At 42.9% G+C, this 12,393-nt stretch overlaps 1 protein-coding gene across 4 annotated transcripts in view; it reads right to left on the bottom strand.

Annotated features, from left to right (window-relative positions):
* FAM184B (family with sequence similarity 184 member B) overlaps positions 1 to 12,393 on the bottom strand; it is an 81,703-nt gene that overhangs the window by 1,136 nt on the left and 68,174 nt on the right. For 3 of the 4 annotated variants that reach the window (XM_008174144.4, XM_042855437.2, XM_042855438.2), the window contains exons 12-17: positions 11,859 to 11,971; positions 9,551 to 9,726; positions 4,037 to 4,183; positions 2,249 to 2,366; positions 1,625 to 1,729; positions 109 to 311 (exon numbers count right to left, since the gene is read on the bottom strand). In XM_008174144.4, the coding sequence (XP_008172366.1) occupies positions 109 to 311; positions 1,625 to 1,729; positions 2,249 to 2,366; positions 4,037 to 4,183; positions 9,551 to 9,726; positions 11,859 to 11,971 (862 nt within the window). The remainder of the gene's footprint in view (positions 1 to 108; positions 312 to 1,624; positions 1,730 to 2,248; positions 2,367 to 4,036; positions 4,184 to 9,550; positions 9,727 to 11,858; positions 11,972 to 12,393) is intronic. The other variant, XM_042855436.2, reaches the window with a different exon arrangement.

The raw sequence follows: 12,393 nt of genomic DNA, 5'->3' as shown, positions 1-12,393 counted from the left end.
TGGACCTGTAGCTTTAAAAAAAAAAAGGTACCTAGCACTGTCTTGGTGCTTGAAAAATGCTAACTACTAATTAATTCATCATCAAGTTTCTACAAAGTGCACATTTACCTTGTGGCATGGTTACTGTCTGAGGACTGCGCTGACTGATAGCTGGCCCTGATGCAGCCAGCACTCTGGTCTAAGCTTGTCGATTTCGTTATTGGAGGGGCATTTCTCTTTGATCTCAAGTCACAGCTCAAAAAGTTCTTTGCGTAGGAGGCTAAATTCGGAACACTGACAACACGGCTTGGCACCTCGTTCAGTTTCTTCTGCTTTTATTGTGGGAACAGAAATGTATATTACGCACACATTCTTACACACGGATGGTACTATAAACACTACATATGCTCATTTCAAAACAGTATGGGCCAAATTCATCCCTGGGCCAATCCCATGGATTTCAGTGATTACTGCGGGTAATCTGGGTGTCTCATATTGGGCACCCAAAAATGGAGGCTCCCAAAATTATTAGCTACTTTTGAAAATTCTGGCTATAACATTTAAATTAAAACCTCTCCTGTAGGCTCAATTAGAACAGGCTGCAGAGGCCCAGGGATCAGTGGTGTCCACCCCAAGCAGTTGGGTCACTTGATTTAAAAATTGCTAGAGTGCTACAACCCTGCTAGCTTCACATAGATCCCCAGATCTGTTGACACTAGTTCGGGGGGGGGGGTGTCTAAGTGGCTTTGACAACAAGTACACTCACTGTTTGACATTGACATACACTTGTTTTCCACTACAGCCACTGGTGGCAATCCTTCCGTACGGTCTATACTACCGCACATGTGCAGTCACTCCTGCTCTAGAGCTACAATAGCTCCCATACAGACCCTTGGATTGAACAGCATGTTGAGTTAGTGTCCTTAGCCACTGGGCCTCCCTTTTTCCTCCACCAACATGCCTCCTTTTCCAGCATGCCAGTAGAGTGGGTACTGTATGGAAGAGTTGGTGAAGGTTGAGCAGGGAAGAGCAGATTCTGCACAGGTGGTGTAGCCATTGATTCAGTGGCTAACCTACTTGTTCACTCTAAGTGGGGTAGAGTGACCAGTTCTTAGGGATATGCAAGAAATAGCCCTTATCCTAGCACACAATCTGGCTCTTATCTCTAAGCAGACTGTCTCCATCTACATGAATACACTTATTTTGAATTTACATTATCTTCATCACCTGGTTCTAGGTTAGCTTACATTATGGCATATTACACTTCTATTGAAAAGCAGCAGTTTAGTGGCTGAAATATTAGGAATGAACTAGCTGAAGTACTGAAGAATAAAAATTAATCTCTATTCATCTACTTATTGTACGTTCCTCCCCAGGGAATCTGAGCACGTGTAAGTGGTCAAATACTAACAACACAACATGATTTGCTATTGTACACGTCTACCCCGATATAACGCTGTCCTCAGGAGCCAAAAAATTCTTACCGCTTTATAGGTGAAACCGCGTTATATCAAACTTGCTTTGATCCGCCGGAGTACGCAGCCCCACCACCCCGGAGCGCTGCTTTACCGCGTTATATCCAAATTCGTGTTATATTGGGTCGCGTTATATCGGGGTAGAGGTGTACTTGAACTGTTTGTTTTACCTTCATGGAAGGAGTTAAGCATCCAGGATTAGGGTTGAAGGAAAAGGATCTATTCCGATGAGATTCAGTGCTGGGTAAAAGCAAATGTTGAAATTTTCTTCCCTCCTGAAGGGAAATAGAACCATGTTCAGAATGGCCCAGAGCAGTAAGCGAGCAAGACCCTGACGAGTTGTGTGAAATGACTAGCAGATGGGGCCTTTCAGTATAATCTGAAATTGTTAATTATGAACTGGACCTAAGCCCTGGGCTTTGGCAATTGAAAAGACTATTAAAAGATGGAAAGGCTTTCTGCAATACTTTTAAGCAGATTCACTGTCACATGTTAACAGCATGGGGGTTTACATTTAGGAAGTGGAATGTTTTCCCATCTCATGTTACTTCTAATGAATGTCTCAGTCTGGTGAGTCAAATAAGTGGCCTCATTCTGCCGGAAAGCTGCTATGGAAAGAGGCAGGAGTGTACTTAGAATAATGTATGGGCCTGACACCCTAGGGTTTATCATTAATACTCAGTTGGATTAATTAAGAGCTTGATCCTGTACCATAGCAGTCAATGGAAGTTTTGCCATTGACTTCCGTGACAGCACACACATTATACAATATATGTCCACTAAGGAATGCTCACCGTCAGTTGTTTGATAATTTCTTCTCTCTCACTTAATTTATTTTGTAAGCAGCCTATAAGGTGCATATCTTCTGGCCTGGACTCTCGCTTTCTCGGTTTCTCTTCTAATTCTTTAAGTCTGTGTCAAGTAAAAAATGCAAAACACTTTCATCCAGATCAGGAAACAACCTCTTTCCAGGCCTAAGAGTTTAGACCAGGTTTCTCTCTCTTTGACCCATCATAAACCCTGTCCCTGAAATCCAGGAAAATATTCAGGGCTCCCCTGACAAAACTGTATTTTTTTAAAAGAGGGATGTGGTGAAGAAAGCACACATTAAACATGAATGTGCCCCCCCTCCGCTCCTGGGCAAAGTTCAGCTGAAGTCAACCGTGTACACTAGGTGTAGTATCCAGCTCATGTTGTCAATAGGACTCTGCACAGGAATGAACAGGGGACTGTGGTAGCAGGATTTGGGCCTAAATTCATATAAGCTACAAGTGGTGATAGTGAGCAATGCACTGTAGAGAATGTATTTTATTTATTCTTTTGTTTTAGCTGGAAATTGTCAAGAGAAAGGAAGCCTCTAGCCTCCCCAGCTGGAGGTGGGTACCTCAGCACTCAGATAAAACAATCAGTGGCTTGGACTGCCCCTCTCCCAGTGCCACACTACCACAGCTGTGATTGGTGGTAGGGTGATCAGATGTCCCGATTTTATAGAGAAGTCCCGATTTTTGGATCTTTTTCTTATATAGGCTCCTATTAACCTCCACCCCCGTCCTGATTTTTCACATTTGCTGTTTGATGATCCTAATTGGTGGAAGCACTTGATTTAAAAGGGAGAGGGCTGGGAGCAGAGGGTTCTTTGCGAGGGGCCCTGAGCTTTGGAACCAATTCTTTACATTGTCTGAAACAGCCCAGAGCTGCTGACCTTCAGGGCATGGTGAAAGGTGCCTTGCTTTATTCAGGCTTTAGCAGAGGGAGCGGTGTGATGGAATCAGTTTGTGTCTGGGGGTGGGGAGTTTTGTTGGGGATTGAGTTTCATTGGCTGTTGTGGATTTAAGTAATAGTTATTTTGTTTTTTTAACTGATGTCAGGAGTGTCTGTTGTTTCACATTTTTTAACATTTATAAATCAAAATTGGTAATAATAATAATGATCTAATAACCACTTTGCAGTTACAGAGCACCTTCCTCTAAAGAGCTCAAAGCACTTTACCAAGGGATATTTCCCAAATTTGTGAAATGGGAAAACTGAGGCACAGAATGTGAGCACCTTGACCCAGAGCCAGGAACAGAATCCAGGTCTCCTGACTCCTAGTCCCTGAATCTAACCTAGAATTAATCTAGCTTCAGCAACTACATGGTTTATCCTCTGTCATTCCCGCTTTGGTCCCTATCCTAAAAACACTTACACACATGCTTAACTTTACTCATGTATGTAGTTCCCTTGAAGTTAAGCATGTGTGTAAGTGTTTGCAGGATCAGGGCCTATGGGATCATCCCATGATGTAAATTATTTTAAGCTAGTAAGACTGATGAGATGCATAAGTGCAATAGTGCATGGTGTAATTTACTGGTACTGATATTATGTTTGTATTAGATTTGCACAGTCAGGCATATCTATGCTTCATTAGAGTATATTTGTGCCTTGTTTGAGTGCCTGGGAAATAGTTCTACAATACACTGTTATTCCAACACTTAAAATATTCCACCCATATGTAATGAAAATAATAATTAACAATAATTAATACTTATCACTGATATAGTGAAACATCCTTACTGCAGCTGTGTCTTATTGAAATCACTTACTCGGTTTCTAGGGCGACAATCTTTGCTTGGAGATGGGCCTGAGCACTGCTGAAATCAGCTATCATGTTCTGGATTTCCTTACGATGCTCTTGTTTCAAGATGTCCAGTTCTTTTTGGTACTTGACTTTGAGGTCTTCTTCCAGCAGCCTGTCAAAATGGTGTTAAAAATCATGTAAGTCTCAAGTGTTTTAACATTCATTAGTGAGTTACTGATGTGTAAAGCTCTGATTTTTTTAGGCTCGGGATGGGGTTAACACAGCACGGTTCATGCGCAGCACCCACTGATGGGGCTCCTGTGGAGTTCAGCCAAGGATAAAAGATATCAGAAATATTTAGGATATTGAGGTGAAATATATGAATTAATGTTATAACACAGGGCCTATGGGCCTCAGACTTCTAAAATATTAAGCTTAGTCAAATTAGGCCTTAGGATAAATTATGCTAAATTATCTTTATAAATATGCTGATGTTTTGAAAATAACTGCTGACTTTGGATCGTAACAGATCAGAAGACATCACAAGATGATTGTTGGCAGCTGGGATGAAATGTTAAGAGACTTCCTTAAGGTAATCACCTGTTACTATGGTGATAAAGTGACAAATGTTAATGAGTATAAAGTGAACTAATGAATTAGCCTATGAAAAACAGAACACTCCAATAGAGTGGAGTATGGAAGTTCAAATAAGGAAAAGGGGGAGAAACCTTCATAAATGTGTGAACCCCAATGGCCGTCAGTGTAACATTTTACAAAAATTGTATGCTGGCCTTCGTACCTGGGGGGAGACACCAGATTCACAACTACTGATGGTGAGGATGATGACTAACATTTCTTGTTTTTTGCAAGGCACGGTGTGGGTAATGCAAATACTATGTGTTCTGTATGGCCTCTCTCTCCTTTACCAGATTGCAGGGTGTGTGTTGCTGTTTACTTTTATTAACCAACTAGTTATTACAGAAAGAGCACTGTCTAGACAATGTGGTGCACCAGGGGGTCCCTCTTCTATTGAAATCCTCTCTACTATAGTCGATCTTGGGGCTGAACTCTCACAGATTACAGCAGGTGTAAACCCTCTCCTTGGCTTGGGTAATTAGTTAAAGGAACCCGTAACTATAGATAAGACTACAAGAGCTTCCACTGGAATTTAAAGCTGGACCCTACTGCGTGACTCTCTTGGGAATGAGGATGGCAAGCTGCTCTGAGAAGAGGCAAATGATGCTTTGGGTTACAGGATCTGAGCCTCGTCTAAGTTGCATTTGTGTTCAAAGGGGTCCTGGCCCACATGATGCTGTTGGCATTCTGGCTGTAATTGGCTTGAAGCACCAGAGAAACATCAAGGACAACGGTCAATCTTGAGGTTGAAAGTGACAGTAATATATTATGTGAATTCCCTGTTAACAATATTTATGTTTAGTTGTTTGAGGGATCTGGAAATTTAAGCTGAAGCTCTTTGATACTGCATTTAATTTGACCATGGTACTACATGAGAAATACTTTACACTTGGTTTGACATCAAGATTATGGGACTAATACTATAAATGTCACTAATGCTGTAAATGATCCCGTTGAGCACGACAGACTTTCATGTTTATCTGATCCTCTCACACACAGCCCCTCGCTTGGTGACAACTGTGAACTAAAAAATTCAGCCCATTTTTTACAAGTGTGGCCCATGACAACTTATGTACATATACATACACACACTAACATTTTTATAAAAAGCAACAGAGGGTCCTGTGGCACCTTTAAGACTAACAGAAGTATTGGGAGCATAAGCTTTCGTGGGTAAGAACCTCACTTCTTCAGATGCAAGCTTATGCTCCCAGTACTTCAGTTAGTCTTAAAGGTGCCACAGGACCCTCTGTTGCTTTTTACAGATTCAGACTAACATGGCTACCCCTCTGATACTTAACATTTTTATGATACCCTAGAAATCTTATTTCATTACCCCAGTTCTAGGAGAATTTGCTCTGCTGCTTAGCAATTAAAACTTTCAATAACAGCAGTTATAATAACCTGGTGTATAAAAATCTCTCTCCTCTTTGTGGTGGGCCTGTTCTGTGCTTCCACCCCCAACTTATGTGAGACATGACTGCAGGCTACAATAGTCATCAGTCAGAGCTTCCAACTGAAAAACAACTTAAAGAAAAAAAGAAGGGAGAGTCAATGCCCTGAAAGGAACAGTATCAAAATTACATGCACATATGGCACCTTACATTTTAAAATATTATTACTATCCTTCCCAAACAAGGGCTTCAGATCCCAGCTCCTCCAATGTGTGATCTGCAAAAAGAAAATCCAGGATGCCTGTGATTGCGGGCACATGCATTGTACCTCATGCCATGCTACCAATTGCTTGTCTGATCCATTCTATGAGTTAGCAAGAGGTTGAAATTAAATAACTGGTATTATGACCAGCAATGACCATTTTGGTCATCCACTTTTACTCCTTGCATTCTGCTACTGTAATGAGGCCATTTGAACTATTTCCCTTATCCTAATACCCAGATACTTTCTCTGTTGATAATTTTTACACCTCAAACATTTCCCCTAGTGTCTATCCTGCATTTCTCCTTTTTTAGCCTCAGGTCATTGTTCCTTTTTCCTATCATCGTATCAGATTGTGAAGAATTATTTCCTTCATGAATACAGGTTCCAAATACCTCCAAGGTAACTGGAAGCGCTGTTGAAATTAGACTCTGCGGTTTGCATTTCTTTCTGTTGATCTTGTTGCAAAGTCTCCAGTTCTTTTTAATTCTTGACTAAGTTTAAAGTCACCTTCAAGTAACTTCCAAAATGGTATAAGAAGAGGATTCATTTCCATTCATTAATTAGTTACTGACTGGTAAAAGCCAAGAGTTACTCAGGCACTCCTGAAGGTAATGAGTTTCTCAATATGTTCTCTGAGGTCTCTTTCTAGACTATCCTAGTCAGATTTTTAAAGGGCCTGTCAGGTGGCTGGTGCCCAACTGTCATACAAATTGAGTAATTATGGACAAGCATTCTATACCAGTGGAGAAGCTTTCTGAAAATGTGACTATAGATCCCTCAATCTCATTACAACACTAGCAATGCTGAGTGATGCTCAGGTAGTTCCCTTCCTTCAAAGATCCCAAAGCATTCAAAACACTTTACAAACTGTAGTAAGAAGAGGCCCTGAGATATAAACCTTGGTATTAGAGGCCCAGTATGAGGCCTAAGATCTGAACTAAAGTAATGGTCAAGACTTTGCTAACATAAAGCAAAGTTAAGCTGTGAGCCAGAGGCAGGCCCTGCTCACAGAAGCTGGCAAGGAAAAGGCTGATGCTGCAAAAAGAGACATACCTAAAAGGTACTGGACACCAGATATCAGAACATTCGCATACTTGTACACTCCACACAGATAACAAGGAACAAGCTGACCCATCCCAATGACAGCGCCAAAAGGGTAATATGATGGATAGAGTTATTTTGTTCGAACCAACATATACAAGGTGAGAGGCGGCACCTTGCTACGTAGTGGGGTTGTACCTTGCTACGTAGAGGGGTTGCACCTCAATACATCAGGAGTGATGTGTAACTTGTTTGTACCTGTGTATAAGAATGCACCCCTGAGTGGATGTCTTTGTCCAGCCTAGGGGGCAGTGGAGAGTCCCGCCACTGACTGAGCTAAGTCCATTGCCAGGGGGTACATATTCGTAGTATGTCCTGTAGAGTAAAGTCTAGAGCAGTGGTTCCCAAACTTTAACAACCTGTGAACCCCTTTCACTAAAATGTCAAGTCTCGCGAACCACCTCCTAAAAATGAACATTTCCAGGGATTTTCTCCTTTACCTGAGTATAAATTATAAAAGCAGTGATCGTGGAAATATAAAATTTGTTTTTATGACATGCTTATTACCCACTATTTATTATTAATTATTTATCATTACAGTATTTTTATTACATTATGAAAACGGCAACACTCTTCCAAGATCTCACTTTCATAGCTTGTATCACTTTGAATAAGCCTGTTATAAGACAAGGATCCTATGTTTCATCAAGGATTATCAGATGTGAAACAGCATGAAGGTATTTAAGAAGCCAACTCAAAGAGTTCCTCCTACACAAGCATTCAGGTCTTGAGCAGTCCAGGCAAACAACACATGTTACAATAAAGCTTAAATTTGTTCTTCATAATACTTTTAAAAACAACACTAGCTGCCTATTTAATTTTAGTAACAGCAAAAAATATCCACCTCCCTTTCCATTTCTTATAAGGAGTCTTTAAGTTTAAATCTCCTCAGTGTGATAGATATGCTTGCTTTGATCTGCTTAGCTCTTGGAAGTCTAGGGGCTCTGGGCTGCTGGGCCCATGCTGCCCGGGGTCCCTAGGGACAGCTCTGGCCACCATTAGGGAATTTTTTCTCAAGAACCCCCAGGGGTTCACAAACCCCAGTTTGGGAACCACTGGTCTAGAGGGAACTATTACTGTGCTTCATTTGACAATAAACCTGGCCCGGGTGCCTTCGTACCTTACTAGAGTCTGTGGTCATTGGGGGTTCTGTCAGGGTCTGCAGAGCCGGGGCAGCACACAGAGGGAACACACGCACGCAGCCGATTGATATCAACATTGACCAGAACAGAGCACCACACCGGGAGCGTCTGACAACACAAACTATGAGCCAAAACACGATGGCTGCACCAGCCCAGGGAAACCCTTATGCTCTAGAGCAGGAGATAGCCTGCAGCCCTTGCGTGCAAAGGGGGTGAGACTGCAAGCACTGCAGCAGCTATGATCCTGTGCCCTATTGCCCCTGCACACTAGCTTATGGCTATTATTTAGGGAGAACACACTACACATTTTCCAATCATGCAGCATTGCCATCTTCACCAGTGAGTGTGCTCCTCCCTCTGCCCAGGAGTCATATTGTCTGCTCCTAGCCTCTATAGACACAATGCCAATAGCTACTGCCACTTTCCCTCCCCAGTGCAGTCCTGGATCTCTCAGCCATAACTGAGCCCCATATATGCAGGGGTCACTTCAAGTATCATTCAAAAGCAGTCCCTGGGATGTCTAAACACTTGGCTGGTTACTAGCTGAGGAGCAGAGATTGTTTTTTAACCCTGTGGGAAGCCCTTATTTTGGAAGGCTGATACTAGTTCTCAGTCAGACATTTAAAATGAATTTAGTGTTTAGGGCATGGGGGAAGTTTTGGACTGGTCAACCTTTAGTTCCCTTCACTATAATATGAAAGTAAGTAGCGTTCCCTGGATCACTCCTGGGTGGCTACAAAGGACGCATTTCTATGTCATGTATTTAGATGGATGGAGCAGTAAACATCAATATTTTCAACGCAGCCGGGAAGGGGAATGCTGGCTGCACTGTTAGGAACTGCAAAAAGTGAAGACTGCTTTTGAAAAGCTCCAAGCCTAAAATATAATTCTCTTTAGGAAGGATAAATTCAGATCTCTTACAGCATTTGGAGGAATACTGATGTTAGAAATATGTTGACCCTCTATGAGGCACCTGTGAAGGGCAAGAATATGAGGTAGACCTGTGTTGCTTCTCCTTGTCCTGAAGCTGTGTAGACTTTTGCTTCTGTAAGTCTGGACTGAGTAGCTCCATTGTGTCCTTTAGAAGCGAATTCTCTTTCTTGAGCCCAGCAATCTCATTCTGACATTTCTCTAGTTCCTCATTAAGAAATGTAATCTGGTTTTGGTTACTTCCTTCCTAAGAAAAAGGCCAAAATTAGCTATTTGTTATCTGCTAATTAAATATTCAGAGGTTCTCATAGGATTGCAACTGGTTATCATGATCAAGAGATTCAGTTGTGAATAAAACAACTCAAACATAAAGTTTATGATGTACAGCATGGTTTATGTAGTACAGGTGTATGGCAGGGCAACGACTCATTGGCACAGCGCCTCCTGCTGGTTGTCTAGGGAATTAGCTCTTTTTCAGCTCTGGAACACCCTCTGCTGGCTGATGCCTCACCTGTGTCCCTCCCGGACCCCGGTGCCCTTGTATACTAGGGTTCTGCCCCCAGCAGTAACCCCTCTGTCTCTGGGTCTCCCTTCCGAGGGGAGCCCCCAACCCAGGGCCGGTGCATCCCATTAGGCGACCTAGGCGATCACCCAGGGTGCTACAATTTGGGGGGCGGCGACCGCGGCGGTATTTCGGCGGCGGGACCTTCCACCACCTCTGTTGGGGGTGGCATTTTGGGGCGAGACCTTCCGCCATCTAGGGCGGCAGAAAAGCTGGCGGCGCTCCTGCCCCAACCCCCTATCCCCACCTTGCCTCAGTGGCTACTGCCAGTCACCATCTAGCCCCCCACTCACTGGGGCAGACTGCAGTCTGTAAACCACTCTTCATCGGCAAGGGGGGTTGGACCAGCTGCCTCTGCCTATTCCTGGGCTGCCCCTCCGCAGCCCCAGTACCTATTTGGCCCTTTTGGCAAGGCCTGCAGTCTGGGTTTTTTCCTGGCTGGAGCTCCCTCTGCCCTTCCCCAGCACTGCTCTACCCCAGGTACCCTTCTCAGCTCCCAGGCAGCCAGGTCCATCTCTCTCAGGAAGTGAGAGAGAGAGTGTGTGTTTCTGTCTTTGGCCCTCAGCCCTCTTATAGGGCCAGCCATGGCCTGACTGGGGCGTGGCCTCACCTATGGCTGCTTCCCCCAGTCAGCCTTTCTTTTCCCCTCTGCAGCCCTCTCCATGGCTGTTTTAACCCCTCCGGGCAGGAGAGGGGTGGATTCCCCGCTACAAGGTGTTATCCTGTCACTTTCAAATTTGGTTATTCAGGTCTGTTTTCTCTGTTACTAGCAAACTGCCAGAAATAAACCACCACCACAACCACCACCACCATCAATGAAAGTTTAAGGATATGAGTCAAAACAACATTCAGAAGACCCTAAACAGATTTTAGGAATACTTTCAATGAACAAACTTCAGTGGTCAGGATCTTTTTAAAGGTGCCAGGAAGCTGCATGGCATGAAGAATCTATAAAGTAACTGAATATAATGACAAATTAACTGGCTAATATATAATCAAGGGATTGGGTTCTAAAATATATATGTATTCATCTTATGTAGTACAGACACACACATTCCCCCACTAAAATTTCGCACATGCACACACAAGTCAAAGTTTTCAAACCTAGATGCTTAAAGTTAGGTTCCTAAATCTACAGTTAGATACCTAACAATAAACATCAGTAATTGTCCTAAATTTTAGAGGTGCTGAGTACTTGCGGCAGTCATTAAAATCAATGGTACTCTTGCATGCGCTGCACCTCTAAAAATCAGGCCACTTATTTTAGGTGCCTATTGTTAGGCACAAAATGTTTGAAAATTTGGGGCACATTGTATTTAAGGAAGAACAAGGAGCATGTACTTTTAAACACATGAAATGCTGTACAATACCACACACTGGAATGAGGAAAGACTCCATTTATAAGTTTCCCATTGAATATGAGAGGAAAGCTACACAGACTCCTAGTCAGAATGCTGCACTTTTCATGGACTGGTAGCATTCGTATTCAATTAATCCCTGATAAGGGCTTGAGGATTTCCAATATGAAATGTGAGTGCAGTAAGATCCCCACTGCTACCGACATACACAATGAATGTTGAAATTACTGATCATTTGGCTGAATATTTATTTTTGTTGTAGATCATATTCTCAAAATGCTGCAAGAAATACAAATCTGCCCACCAAAATGCTGATAAATAGTGCTAATGCCTTTTGACTGTAACTCAAAGGAAGGAGACCCCATCTGGTTCTAAACAGGAATAGTGTCATTTAAAACCTAAAAAAGAGTTTTCACCACCTCACACTGTATGTCGATGACATAAAAATTGGAAGCTTGCCTGTTGCTTCTTCAGTGCTCTCACATTCTTCAGTTCCATCTGGAGTTCTTCCATTTGTTTTTTGTGACCGGTGCAGGATGCGTATTGCTCCGACAGCTCCATCCTCAGAGTTTCTAGCAACAATAACAAAAGACTTATCAGGGAGAGAAGGAGGTAAGAGGCCAGACATAGGGCAATGCACACATCTACTTTTGCAGTAGGAGGTGAAGAAGTTAAAGCATTAAGTTTTGCCTTGACACTCAATTGTGCCACCATTCCGTCCACTGAATAAGATTGGAAAGAGCAGGAACATAAGAACATAAGAACGGCCATACTGGGTCAGACCAAAGGTCCATCCAGCCCAGTATCCTGTCTACCAACAGTGGCCAATGCCAGGTGCCCCAGAGGGAGTGAACCTAACAGGTAATGATCAAGTGATCTCTCTCCTGCCATCCATCTCCACCCTCTGACATACGGAGGCTAGGGACACCATTCCTTACCCATCCTGGCTAATAGCCATTAATGGACAGGACTTAACCTCCATGAATTTATCTAG

This window comes from Chrysemys picta, chromosome 5, assembly GCF_011386835.1.
Source record: "Chrysemys picta bellii isolate R12L10 chromosome 5, ASM1138683v2, whole genome shotgun sequence".
Taxonomy (NCBI): domain Eukaryota; kingdom Metazoa; phylum Chordata; order Testudines; family Emydidae; genus Chrysemys; species Chrysemys picta.
The sequence above is the reverse complement of the archived record's forward strand: the minus strand, read 5'-3'. Positions and strand labels throughout refer to the sequence as shown.